The sequence below is a fragment of the Myxine glutinosa genome, chromosome 8 (assembly GCF_964187855.1).
Source record: "Myxine glutinosa chromosome 8, kmMyxGlut1.1, whole genome shotgun sequence".
NCBI lineage: Eukaryota > Metazoa > Chordata > Myxini > Myxiniformes > Myxinidae > Myxine > Myxine glutinosa.
In genome coordinates this window covers 86,511,625-86,526,166 of record NC_136268.1, presented here as the reverse complement: position 1 = coordinate 86,526,166, position 14,542 = coordinate 86,511,625, and the positions used below count along the sequence as shown (strand labels likewise).

The 14,542-nt window shown below is 47.1% G+C and overlaps 1 protein-coding gene across 1 annotated transcript in view; it reads right to left on the bottom strand.

Moving 5' to 3' along the window:
- LOC144893385 (uncharacterized) overlaps positions 1-14,542 on the bottom strand; it is a 53,185-nt gene that overhangs the window by 25,318 nt on the left and 13,325 nt on the right. The window contains exons 2-4 of the mRNA XM_078783973.1: positions 11,610-12,171; positions 9,054-9,302; positions 6,556-7,481 (exon numbers count right to left, since the gene is read on the bottom strand). Coding sequence (XP_078640099.1) covers positions 6,556-7,481; positions 9,054-9,302; positions 11,610-12,171 — 1,737 coding nt within the window. The remainder of the gene's footprint in view (positions 1-6,555; positions 7,482-9,053; positions 9,303-11,609; positions 12,172-14,542) is intronic.

The following is a 14,542-nucleotide window of genomic DNA, read 5'->3' as shown; positions in this document are numbered from 1 at the left end:
CAGAATGTGGTGTCAAAGATGCCGCACTGACTACCAGTAATGGGTGAGGATGTGGTGGAAGTGGTTGGTGTGTAAGGCCATTCACAGCGGTTAGTTACTTCATTGTAGATGAGGTTTGCAGGACAAACCATGCAGTAGGTGGTGCCCTCGACACAAGAGAAAAACGTTGTGGGGTTTGCTGGATTTGCATATTGTCCATCTGATTTGTTTTGGCAGAATGTGGTGTCAAAGATGCCGCACTGACTACCAGTAATGGGTGAGGATGTGGTGGAAGTGGTTGGTGTGTAAGGCCATTCACAGCGATTAGTTACTTCATTGTAGATGAGGTTTGCAGGACAAACCATGCAGTAGGTGGTGCCCTCGACACAAGAGAAAAACGTTGTGGGGTTTGCTGGATTTGCATATTGTCCATCTGATTTGTTTTGGCAGAATGTGGTGTCAAAGATGCCGCACTGACTACCAGTAATGGGTGAGGATGTGGTGGAAGTGGTTGGTGTGTAAGGCCATTCACAGCGGTTAGTTACTTCATTGTAGATGAGGTTTGCAGGACAAACCATGCAGTAGGTGGTGCCCTCGACACAAGAGAAAAACGTTCTTGGGTTTGCTGGATTTGCATATTGTCCATCTGCTTTGTCTTGGCAGAATGTGGTGTCAAAGATGCCGCACTGACTACCAGTAATGGGTGAGGATGTGGTGGAAGTGGTTGGTGTGTAAGGCCATTCACAGCGGTTAGTTACTTCATTGTAGATTAGGTTTGCAGGACAAACCATGCAGTAGGTGGTGCCCTCGACACAAGAGAAAAACGTTGTGGGGTTTGCTGGATTTGCATATTGTCCATCTGATTTGTTTTGGCAGAATGTGGTGTCAAAGATGCCGCACTGACTACCAGTAATGGGTGAGGATGTGGTGGAAGTGGTTGGTGTGTAAGGCCATTCACAGTGGTTAGTTACTTCATTGTAGATGAGGTTTGCAGGACAAACCATGCAGTAGGTGGTGCCCTCGACACAAGAGAAAAACGTTCTTGGGTTTGCTGGATTTGCATATTGTCCATCTGCTTTGTCTAGGCAGAATGTGGTGTCAAAGATGCCGCACTGACTACCAGTAATGGGTGAGGATGTGGTGGAAGTGGTTGGTGTGTAAGGCCATTCACAGCGGTTAGTTACTTCATTGTAGATGAGGTTTGCAGGACAAACCATGCAGTAGGTGGTGCCCTCGACACAAGAGAAAAACGTTCTTGGGTTTGCTGGATTTGCATATTGTCCATCTGCTTTGTCTAGGCAGAATGTGGTGTCAAAGATGCCGCACTGACTACCAGTGATGGGTGACGATGTGGTGGAAGTGGTTGGTGTGTAAGGCCATTCACAGCGGTTAGTTACTTCATTGTAGATGAGGTTTGCAGGACAAACCATGCAGTAGGTGGTGCCCTCGACACAAGAGAAAAACGTTCTTGGGTTTGCTGGATTTGCATATTGTCCATCTGCTTTGTCTAGGCAGAATGTGGTGTCAAAGATGCCGCACTGACGACCAGTAATGGGTGAGGATGTGGTGGAAGTGGTTGGTGTGTAAGGCCATTCACAGCGGTTAGTTACTTCATTGTAGATGAGGTTTGCAGGACAAACCATGCAGTAGGTGGTGCCCTCGACACAAGAGAAAAACGTTCTTGGGTTTGCTGGATTTGCATATTGTCCATCTGCTTTGTCTAGGCAGAATGTGGTGTCAAAGATGCCGCACTGACGACCAGTAATGGGTGAGGATGTGGTGGAAGTGGTTGGTGTGTAAGGCCATTCACAGCGGTTAGTTACTTCATTGTAGATGAGGTTTGCAGGACAAACCATGCAGTAGGTGGTGCCCTCAACACAAGAGAAAAACGTTCTTGGGTTTGCTGGATTTGCATATTGTCCATCTGCTTTGTCTAGGCAGAATGTGGTGTCAAAGATGCCGCACTGACTACCAGTAATGGGTGAGGATGTGGAGGAAGTGGTTGGTGTGTAAGGCCATTCACAGCGGTTAGTTACTTCATTGTAGATGAGGTTTGCAGGACAAACCATGCAGTAGGTGGTGCCCTCGACACAAGAGAAAAACATTCTTGGGTTTGCTGGATTTGCATATTGTCCATCTGCTTTGTCGAGGCAGAATGTGGTGTCAAAGATGCCGCACTGACTACCAGTAATGGGTGAGGATGTGGTGGAAGTGGTTGGTGTGTAAGGCCATTCACAGCGGTTAGTTACTTCATTGTAGATGAGGTTTGCAGGACAAACCATGCAGTAGGTGGTGCCCTCGACACAAGAGAAAAACGTTCTTGGGTTTGCTGGATTTGCATATTGTCCATCTGCTTTGTCTTGGCAGAATGTGGTGTCAAAGATGCCGCACTGACTACCAGTAATGGGTGAGGATGTGGTGGAAGTGGTTGGTGTGTAAGGCCATTCACAGCGGTTAGTTACTTCATTGTAGATGAGGTTTGCAGGACAAACCATGCAGTAGGTGGTGCCCTCGACACAAGAGAAAAACGTTCTTGGGTTTGCTGGATTTGCATATTGTCCATCTGCTTTGTTTTGGCAGAATGTGGTGTCAAAGATGCCGCACTGACTACCAGTAATGGGTGAGGATGTGGTGGAAGTGGTTGGTGTGTAAGGCCATTCACAGCGGTTAGTTACTTCATTGTAGATGAGGTTTGCAGGACAAACCATGCAGTAGCTGGTGCCCTCGACACAAGAGAAAAACGTTGTGGGGTTTGCTGGATTTGCATATTGTCCATCTGATTTGTTTTGGCAGAATGTGGTGTCAAAGATGCCGCACTGACTACCAGTAATGGGTGAGGATGAGGTGGAAGTGGTTGGTGTGTAAGGCCATTCACAGCGGTTAGTTACTTCATTGTAGATGAGGTTTGCAGGACAAACCATGCAGTAGGTGGTGCCCTCGACACAAGAGAAAAACGTTCTTGGGTTTGCTGGATTTGCATATTGTCCATCTGATTTGTTTTGGCAGAATGTGGTGTCAAAGATGCCGCACTGACTACCAGTGATGGGTGAGGATGTGGTGGAAGTGGTTGGTGTGTAAGGCCATTCACAGCGGTTAGTTACTTCATTGTAGATGAGGTTTGCAGGACAAACCATGCAGTAGGTGGTGCCCTCGACACAAGAGAAAAACGTTGTGGGGTTTGCTGGATTTGCATATTGTCCATCTGATTTGTTTTGGCAGAATGTGGTGTCAAAGATGCCGCACTGACTACCAGTAATGGGTGAGGATGTGGTGGAAGTGGTTGGTGTGTAAGGCCATTCACAGCGGTTAGTTACTTCATTGTAGATGAGGTTTGCAGGACAAACAATGCAGTAGGTAGTGCCCTCGACACAAGAGAAAAACGTTCTTGGGTTTGCTGGATTTGCATATTGTCCATCTGCTTTGTTTTGGCAGAATGTCGTGTCAAAGATGCCGCACTGACTACCAGTAATAGGTGAGGATGTGGTGGAAGTGGTTGGTGTGTAAGGCCATTCACAGCGGTTAGTTACTTCATTGTAGATGAGGTTTGCAGGACAAACCATGCAGTAGGTGGTGCCCTCGACACAAGAGAAAAACGTTCTTGGGTTTGCTGGATTTGCATATTGTCCATCTGCTTTGTCTAGGCAGAATGTGGTGTCAAAGATGCCGCACTGACTACCAGTAATGGGTGAGGATGTGGTGGAAGTGGTTGGTGTGTAAGGCCATTCACAGCGGTTAGTTACTTCATTGTAGATGAGGTTTGCAGGACAAACCATGCAATAGGTGGTGCCCTCGACACAAGAGAAAAACGTTCTTGGGTTTGCTGGATTTGCATATTGTCCATCTGCTTTGTCTAGGCAGAATGTGGTGTCAAAGATGCCGCACCCACTACCAGTAATGGGTGAGGATGTGGTGGAAGTGGTTGGTGTGTAAGGCCATTCACAGCGGTTAGTTACTTCATTGTAGATGAGGTTTGCAGGACAAACCATGCAGTAGGTGGTGCCCTCGACACAAGAGAAAAACGTTCTTGGGTTTGCTGGATTTGCATATTGTCCATCTACTTTGTCTTGGCAGAATGTGGTGTCAAAGATGCTGCACTGACTACCAGTAATGGGTGAGGATGTGGTGGAAGTGGTTGGTGTGTAAGGCCATTCACAGCGGTTAGTTACTTCATTGTAGATGAGGTTTGCAGGACAAACCATGCAGTAGGTGGTGCCCTCGACACAAGAGAAAAACGTTCTTGGGTTTGCTGGATTTGCATATTGTCCATCTGCTTTGTCTTGGCAGAATGTGGTGTCAAAGATGCCGCACTGACTACCAGTGATGGGTGACGATGTGGTGGAAGTGGTTGGTGTGTAAGGCCATTCACAGCGGTTAGTTACTTCATTGTAGATGAGGTTTGCAGGACAAACCATGCAGTAGGTGGTGCCCTCGACACAAGAGAAAAACGTTCTTGGGTTTGCTGGATTTGCATATTGTCCATCTACTTTGTCTTGGCAGAATGTGGTGTCAAAGATGCTGCACTGACTACCAGTAATGGGTGAGGATGTGGTGGAAGTGGTTGGTGTGTAAGGCCATTCACAGCGGTTAGTTACTTCATTGTAGATGAGGTTTGCAGGACAAACCATGCAGTAGGTGGTGCCCTCGACACAAGAGAAAAACGTTCTTGGGTTTGCTGGATTTGCATATTGTCCATCTGCTTTGTCTTGGCAGAATGTGGTGTCAAAGATGCCGCACTGACTACCAGTGATGGGTGACGATGTGGTGGAAGTGGTTGGTGTGTAAGGCCATTCACAGCGGTTAGTTACTTCATTGTAGATGAGGTTTGCAGGACAAACCATGCAGTAGGTGGTGCCCTCGACACAAGAGAAAAACGTTCTTGGGTTTGCTGGATTTGCATATTGTCCATCTGCTTTGTCGAGGCAGAATGTGGTGTCAAAGATGCCGCACTGACTACCAGTGATGGGTGACGATGTGGTGGAAGTGGTTGGTGTGTAAGGCCATTCACAGCGGTTAGTTACTTCATTGTAGATGAGGTTTGCAGGACAAACCATGCAGTAGGTGGTGCCCTCGACACAAGAGAAAAACGTTCTTGGGTTTGCTGGATTTGCATATTGTCCATCTGCTTTGTCTAGGCAGAATGTGGTGTCAAAGATGCCGCACTGACTACCAGTAATGGGTGAGGATGTGGTGGAAGTGGTTGGTGTGTAAGGCCATTCACAGCGGTTAGTTACTTCATTGTAGATGAGGTTTGCAGGACAAACCATGCAGTAGGTGGTGCCCTTGACACAAGAGAAAAACGTTCTTGGATTTGCTGGATTTGCATATTGTCCATCTGCTTTGTTTTGGCAGAATGTGGTGTCAAAGATGCCGCACTGACTACCAGTAATGGGTGAGGATGTGGTGGAAGTGGTTGGTGTGTAAGGCCATTCACAGCGGTTAGTTACTTCATTGTAGATGAGGTTTGCAGGACAAACCATGCAGTAGGTGGTGCCCTCGACACAAGAGAAAAACGTTCTTGGGTTTGCTGGATTTGCATATTGTCCATCTGCTTTGTTTTGGCAGAATGTGGTGTCAAAGATGCCGCACTGACTACCAGTAATGGGTGAGGATGTGGTGGAAGTGGTTGGTGTGTAAGGCCATTCACAGCGGTTAGTTACTTCATTGTAGATGAGGTTTGCAGGACAAACCATGCAGTAGGTGGTGCCCTCGACACAAGAGAAAAACGTTCTTGGGTTTGCTGGATTTGCATATTGTCCATCTGCTTTGTCTTGGCAGAATGTGGTGTCAAAGATGCCGCACTGACTACCAGTGATGGGTGACGATGTGGTGGAAGTGGTTGGTGTGTAAGGCCATTCACAGCGGTTAGTTACTTCATTGTAGATGAGGTTTGCAGGACAAACCATGCAGTAGGTGGTGCCCTCGACACAAGAGAAAAACGTTCTTGGGTTTGCTGGATTTGCATATTGTCCATCTGCTTTGTTTTGGCAGAATGTGGTGTCAAAGATGCCGCACTGACTACCAGTAATGGGTGAGGATGTGGTGGAAGTGGTTGGTGCGTAAGGCCATTCACAGCGGTTAGTTACTTCATTGTAGATGAGGTTTGCAGGACAAACCATGCAGTAGGTGGTGCCCTCGACACAAGAGAAAAACGTTCTTGGGTTTGCTGGATTTGCATATTGTCCATCTGCTTTGTCGAGGCAGAATGTGGTGTCAAAGATGCCGCACTGACTACCAGTAATGGGTGAGGATGTGGTGGAAGTGGTTGGTGTGTAAGGCCATTCACAGCGGTTAGTTACTTCATTGTAGATGAGGTTTGCAGGACAAACCATGCAGTAGGTGGTGCCCTCGACACAAGAGAAAAACGTTGTGGGGTTTGCTGGATTTGCATATTGTCCATCTGATTTGTTTTGGCAGAATGTGGTGTCAAAGATGCCGCACTGACTACCAGTGATGGGTGAGGATGTGGTAGAAGTGGTTGGTGTGTAAGGCCATTCACAGCGGTTAGTTACTTCATTGTAGATGAGGTTTGCAGGACAAACCATGCAGTAGGTGGTGCCCTCGACACAAGAGAAAAACGTTGTGGGGTTTGCTGGATTTGCATATTGTCCATCTGATTTGTTTTGGCAGAATGTGGTGTCAAAGATGCCGCACTGACTACCAGTGATGGGTGACGATGTGGTGGAAGTGGTTGGTGTGTAAGGCCATTCACAGCGGTTAGTTACTTCATTGTAGATGAGGTTTGCAGGACAAACCATGCAGTAGGTGGTGCCCTCGACACAAGAGAAAAACGTTCTTGGGTTTGCTGGATTTGCATATTGTCCATCTGCTTTGTTTAGGCAGAATGTGGTGTCAAAGATGCCGCACTGACTACCAGTAATGGGTGAGGATGTGGTGGAAGTGGTTGGTGTGTAAGGCCATTCACAGCGGTTAGTTACTTCATTGTAGATGAGGTTTGCAGGACAAACCATGCAGTAGGTGGTGCCCTCGACACAAGAGAAAAACGTTCTTGGGTTTGCTGGATTTGCATATTGTCCATCTGCTTTGTCTTGGCAGAATGTGGTGTCAAAGATGCCGCACTGACTACCAGTGATGGTTGACGATGTGGTGGAAGTGGTTGGTGTGTAAGGCCATTCACAACGGTTAGTTACTTCATTGTAGATGAGGTTTGCAGGACAAACCATGCAGTAGGTGGTGCCCTCGACACAAGAGAAAAACGTTCTTGGGTTTGCTGGATTTGCATATTGTCCATCTGCTTTGTTTTGGCAGAATGTGGTGTCAAAGATGCCGCACTGACTACCAGTAATGGGTGAGGCTGTGGTGGAAGTGGTTGGTGTGTAAGGCCATTCACAGCGGTTAGTTACTTCATTGTAGATGAGGTTTGCAGGACAAACCATGCAGTAGGTGGTGCCCTCGACACAAGAGAAAAACGTTCTTGGGTTTGCTGGATTTGCATATTGTCCATCTGCTTTGTTTTGGCAGAATGTGGTGTCAAAGATGCCGCACTGACTACCAGTGATGGGTGACGATGTGGTGGAAGTGGTTGGTGTGTAAGGCCATTCACAGCGGTTAGTTACTTCATTGTAGATGAGGTTTGCAGGACAAACCATGCAGTAGGTAGTGCCGTCGACACAAGAGAAAAACGTTCTTGGGTTTGCTGGATTTGCATATTGTCCATCTGCTTTGTCTAGGCAGAATGTGGTGTCAAAGATGCCGCACTGACTACCAGTAATGGGTGAGGATGTGGTGGAAGTGGTTGGTGTGTAAGGCCATTCACAGCGGTTAGTTACTTCATTGTAGATGAGGTTTGCAGGACAAACCATGCAGTAGGTGGTGCCCTCGACACAAGAGAAAAACGTTCTTGGGTTTGCTGGATTTGCATATTGTCCATCTGATTTGTTTTGGCAGAATGTGGTGTCAAAGATGCCGCACTGACTACCAGTAATGGGTGAGGATGTGGTGGAAGTGGTTGGTGTGTAAGGCCATTCACAGCGGTTAGTTACTTCATTGTAGATGAGGTTTGCAGGACAAACCATGCAGTAGGTGGTGCCCTCGACACAAGAGAAAAACGTTGTGGGGTTTGCTGGATTTGCATATTGTCCATCTGATTTGTTTTGGCAGAATGTGGTGTCAAAGATGCCGCACTGACTACCAGTGATGGGTGAGGATGTGGTAGAAGTGGTTGGTGTGTAAGGCCATTCACAGCGGTTAGTTACTTCATTGTAGATGAGGTTTGCAGGACAAACCATGCAGTAGGTGGTGCCCTCGACACAAGAGAAAAACGTTCTTGGGTTTGCTGGATTTGCATATTGTCCATCTGCTTTGTTTAGGCAGAATGTGGTGTCAAAGATGCCGCACTGACTACCAGTGATGGGTGACGATGTGGTGGAAGTGGTTGGTGTGTAAGGCCATTCACAGCGGTTAGTTACTTCATTGTAGATGAGGTTTGCAGGACAAACCATGCAGTAGGTGGTGCCCTCGACACAAGAGAAAAACGTTCTTGGGTTTGCTGGATTTGCATATTGTCCATCTGCTTTGTTTAGGCAGAATGTGGTGTCAAAGATGCCGCACTGACTACCAGTAATGGGTGAGGATGTGGTGGAAGTGGTTGGTGTGTAAGGCCATTCACAGCGGTTAGTTACTTCATTGTAGATGAGGTTTGCAGGACAAACCATGCAGTAGGTGGTGCCCTCGACACAAGAGAAAAACGTTCTTGGGTTTGCTGGATTTGCATATTGTCCATCTGCTTTGTCTAGGCAGAATGTGGTGTCAAAGATGCCGCACTGACGACCAGTAATGGGTGAGGATGTGGTGGAAGTGGTTGGTGTGTAAGGCCATTCACAGCGGTTAGTTACTTCATTGTAGATGAGGTTTGCAGGACAAACCATGCAGTAGGTGGTGCCCTCAACACAAGAGAAAAACGTTCTTGGGTTTGCTGGATTTGCATATTGTCCATCTGCTTTGTCTAGGCAGAATGTGGTGTCAAAGATGCCGCACTGACTACCAGTAATGGGTGAGGATGTGGTGGAAGTGGTTGGTGTGTAAGGCCATTCACAGCGGTTAGTTACTTCATTGTAGATGAGGTTTGCAGGACAAACCATGCAGTAGGTGGTGCCCTCGACACAAGAGAAAAACGTTCTTGGGTTTGCTGGATTTGCATATTGTCCATCTGCTTTGTTTTGGCAGAATGTGGTGTCAAAGATGCCGCACTGACTACCAGTAATGGGTGAGGATGTGGTGGAAGTGGTTGGTGTGTAAGGCCATTCACAGCGGTTAGTTACTTCATTGTAGATGAGGTTTGCAGGACAAACCATGCAGTAGCTGGTGCCCTCGACACAAGAGAAAAACGTTGTGGGGTTTGCTGGATTTGCATATTGTCCATCTGATTTGTTTTGGCAGAATGTGGTGTCAAAGATGCCGCACTGACTACCAGTAATGGGTGAGGATGAGGTGGAAGTGGTTGGTGTGTAAGGCCATTCACAGCGGTTAGTTACTTCATTGTAGATGAGGTTTGCAGGACAAACCATGCAGTAGGTGGTGCCCTCGACACAAGAGAAAAACGTTCTTGGGTTTGCTGGATTTGCATATTGTCCATCTGCTTTGTCTTGGCAGAATGTGGTGTCAAAGATGCCGCACTGACTACCAGTGATGGGTGACGATGTGGTGGAAGTGGTTGGTGTGTAAGGCCATTCACAGCGGTTGGTGACTTCATTGTAGATGAGGTTTGCAGGACAAACCATGCAGTAGGTGGTGCCCTCGACACAAGAGAAAAACGTTCTTGGGTTTGCTGGATTTGAATATTGTCCATCTGCTTTGTATTGGCAGAATGTGGTGTCAAAGATGCCGCACTGACTACCAGTAATGGGTGAGGATGTGGTGGAAGTGGTTGGTGTGTAAGGCCATTCACAGCGGTTAGTTACTTCATTGTAGATGAGGTTTGCAGGACAAACCATGCAGTAGGTGGTGCCCTCGACACAAGAGAAAAACGTTCTTGGGTTTGCTGGATTTGCATATTGTCCATCTGCTTTGTCTAGGCAGAATGTGGTGTCAAAGATGCCGCACTGACGACCAGTAATGGGTGTGGATGTGGTGGAAGTGGTTGGTGTGTAAGGCCATTCACAGCGGTTAGTTACTTCATTGTAGATGAGGTTTGCAGGACAAACCATGCAGTAGGTGGTGCCCTCGACACAAGAGAAAAACGTTGTGGGGTTTGCTGGATTTGCATATTGTCCATCTGATTTGTTTTGGCAGAATGTGGTGTCAAAGATGCCGCACTGACTACCAGTAATGGGTGAGGATGTGGTGGAAGTGGTTGGTGTGTAAGGCCATTCACAGCGGTTAGTTACTTCATTGTAGATGAGGTTTGCAGGACAAACCATGCAGTAGGTGGTGCCCTCGACACAAGAGAAAAACGTTGTGGGGTTTGCTGGATTTGCATATTGTCCATCTGATTTGTTTTGGCAGAATGTGGTGTCAAAGATGCCGCACTGACTACCAGTAATGGGTGAGGATGTGGTGGAAGTGGTTGGTGTGTAAGGCCATTCACAGCGGTTAGTTACTTCATTGTAGATGAGGTTTGCAGGACAAACAATGCAGTAGGTAGTGCCCTCGACACAAGAGAAAAACGTTCTTGGGTTTGCTGGATTTGCATATTGTCCATCTGCTTTGTTTTGGCAGAATGTCGTGTCAAAGATGCCGCACTGACTACCAGTAATAGGTGAGGATGTGGTGGAAGTGGTTGGTGTGTAAGGCCATTCACAGCGGTTAGTTACTTCATTGTAGATGAGGTTTGCAGGACAAACCATGCAGTAGGTGGTGCCCTCGACACAAGAGAAAAACGTTCTTGGGTTTGCTGGATTTGCATATTGTCCATCTGCTTTGTCTAGGCAGAATGTGGTGTCAAAGATGCCGCACTGACTACCAGTAATGGGTGAGGATGTGGTGGAAGTGGTTGGTGTGTAAGGCCATTCACAGCGGTTAGTTACTTCATTGTAGATGAGGTTTGCAGGACAAACCATGCAGTAGGTGGTGCCCTCGACACAAGAGAAAAACGTTCTTGGGTTTGCTGGATTTGCATATTGTCCATCTGCTTTGTCTAGGCAGAATGTGGTGTCAAAGATGCCGCACTGACTACCAGTAATGGGTGAGGATGTGGTGGAAGTGGTTGGTGTGTAAGGCCATTCACAGCGGTTAGTTACTTCATTGTAGATGAGGTTTGCAGGACAAACCATGCAGTAGGTGGTGCCCTCGACACAAGAGAAAAACGTTCTTGGGTTTGCTGGATTTGCATATTGTCCATCTACTTTGTCTTGGCAGAATGTGGTGTCAAAGATGCTGCACTGACTACCAGTAATGGGTGAGGATGTGGTGGAAGTGGTTGGTGTGTAAGGCCATTCACAGCGGTTAGTTACTTCATTGTAGATGAGGTTTGCAGGACAAACCATGCAGTAGGTGGTGCCCTCGACACAAGAGAAAAACGTTGTGGGGTTTGCTGGATTTGCATATTGTCCATCTGATTTGTTTTGGCAGAATGTGGTGTCAAAGATGCCGCACTGACTACCAGTAATGGGTGAGGATGTGGTGGAAGTGGTTGGTGTGTAAGGCCATTCACAGCGGTTAGTTACTTCATTGTAGATGAGGTTTGCAGGACAAACCATGCAGTAGGTGGTGCCCTCGACACAAGAGAAAAACGTTCTTGGGTTTGCTGGATTTGCATATTGTCCATCTGCTTTGTTTTGGCAGAATGTCGTGTCAAAGATGCCGCACTGACTACCAGTAATGGGTGAGGATGTGGTGGAAGTGGTTGGTGTGTAAGGCCATTCACAGCGGTTAGTTACTTCATTGTAGATGAGGTTTGCAGGACAAACCATGCAGTAGGTGGTGCCCTCGACACAAGAGAAAAACGTTGTGGGGTTTGCTGGATTTGCATATTGTCCATCTGATTTGTTTTGGCAGAATGTGGTGTCAAAGATGCCGCACTGACTACCAGTAATGGGTGAGGATGTGGTGGAAGTGGTTGGTGTGTAAGGCCATTCACAGCGGTTAGTTACTTCATTGTAGATGAGGTTTGCAGGACAAACCATGCAGTAGGTGGTGCCCTCGACACAAGAGAAAAACGTTCTTGGGTTTGCTGGATTTGCATATTGTCCATCTGCTTTGTTTTGGCAGAATGTCGTGTCAAAGATGCCGCACTGACTACCAGTAATGGGTGAGGATGTGGTGGAAGTGGTTGGTGTGTAAGGCCATTCACAGCGGTTAGTTACTTCATTGTAGATGAGGTTTGCAGGACAAACCATGCAGTAGGTGGTGCCCTCGACACAAGAGAAAAACGTTCTTGGGTTTGCTGGATTTGCATATTGTCCATCTGCTTTGTTTTGGCAGAATGTGGTGTCAAAGATGCCGCACTGACTACCAGTAATGGGTGAGGATGTGGTGGAAGTGGTTGGTGTGTAAGGCCATTCACAGCGGTTAGTTACTTCATTGTAGATGAGGTTTGCAGGACAAACCATGCAGTAGGTGGTGCCCTCGACACAAGAGAAAAACGTTGTGGGGTTTGCTGGATTTGCATATTGTCCATCTGATTTGTTTTGGCAGAATGTGGTGTCAAAGATGCCGCACTGACTACCAGTAATGGGTGAGGATGTGGTGGAAGTGGTTGGTGTGTAAGGCCATTCACAGCGGTTAGTTACTTCATTGTAGATGAGGTTTGCAGGACAAACCATGCAGTAGGTGGTGCCCTCGACACAAGAGAAAAACGTTGTGGGGTTTGCTGGATTTGCATATTGTCCATCTGATTTGTTTTGGCAGAATGTGGTGTCAAAGATGCCGCACTGACTACCAGTAATGGGTGAGGATGTGGTGGAAGTGGTTGGTGTGTAAGGCCATTCACAGCGATTAGTTACTTCATTGTAGATGAGGTTTGCAGGACAAACCATGCAGTAGGTGGTGCCCTCGACACAAGAGAAAAACGTTGTGGGGTTTGCTGGATTTGCATATTGTCCATCTGATTTGTTTTGGCAGAATGTGGTGTCAAAGATGCCGCACTGACTACCAGTAATGGGTGAGGATGTGGTGGAAGTGGTTGGTGTGTAAGGCCATTCACAGCGGTTAGTTACTTCATTGTAGATGAGGTTTGCAGGACAAACCATGCAGTAGGTGGTGCCCTCGACACAAGAGAAAAACGTTCTTGGGTTTGCTGGATTTGCATATTGTCCATCTGCTTTGTCTTGGCAGAATGTGGTGTCAAAGATGCCGCACTGACTACCAGTAATGGGTGAGGATGTGGTGGAAGTGGTTGGTGTGTAAGGCCATTCACAGCGGTTAGTTACTTCATTGTAGATTAGGTTTGCAGGACAAACCATGCAGTAGGTGGTGCCCTCGACACAAGAGAAAAACGTTGTGGGGTTTGCTGGATTTGCATATTGTCCATCTGATTTGTTTTGGCAGAATGTGGTGTCAAAGATGCCGCACTGACTACCAGTAATGGGTGAGGATGTGGTGGAAGTGGTTGGTGTGTAAGGCCATTCACAGTGGTTAGTTACTTCATTGTAGATGAGGTTTGCAGGACAAACCATGCAGTAGGTGGTGCCCTCGACACAAGAGAAAAACGTTCTTGGGTTTGCTGGATTTGCATATTGTCCATCTGCTTTGTCTAGGCAGAATGTGGTGTCAAAGATGCCGCACTGACTACCAGTAATGGGTGAGGATGTGGTGGAAGTGGTTGGTGTGTAAGGCCATTCACAGCGGTTAGTTACTTCATTGTAGATGAGGTTTGCAGGACAAACCATGCAGTAGGTGGTGCCCTCGACACAAGAGAAAAACGTTCTTGGGTTTGCTGGATTTGCATATTGTCCATCTGCTTTGTCTAGGCAGAATGTGGTGTCAAAGATGCCGCACTGACTACCAGTAATGGGTGAGGATGTGGTGGAAGTGGTTGGTGTGTAAGGCCATTCACAGCGGTTAGTTACTTCATTGTAGATGAGGTTTGCAGGACAAACCATGCAGTAGGTGGTGCCCTCGACACAAGAGAAAAACGTTCTTGGGTTTGCTGGATTTGCATATTGTCCATCTACTTTGTCTTGGCAGAATGTGGTGTCAAAGATGCTGCACTGACTACCAGTAATGGGTGAGGATGTGGTGGAAGTGGTTGGTGTGTAAGGCCATTCACAGCGGTTAGTTACTTCATTGTAGATGAGGTTTGCAGGACAAACCATGCAGTAGGTGGTGCCCTCGACACAAGAGAAAAACGTTGTGGGGTTTGCTGGATTTGCATATTGTCCATCTGATTTGTTTTGGCAGAATGTGGTGTCAAAGATGCCGCACTGACTACCAGTAATGGGTGAGGATGTGGTGGAAGTGGTTGGTGTGTAAGGCCATTCACAGCGGTTAGTTACTTCATTGTAGATGAGGTTTGCAGGACAAACCATGCAGTAGGTGGTGCCCTCGACACAAGAGAAAAACGTTCTTGGGTTTGCTGGATTTGCATATTGTCCATCTGCTTTGTTTTGGCAGAATGTCGTGTCAAAGATGCCGCACTGACTACCAGTAATGGGTGAGGATGTGGTGG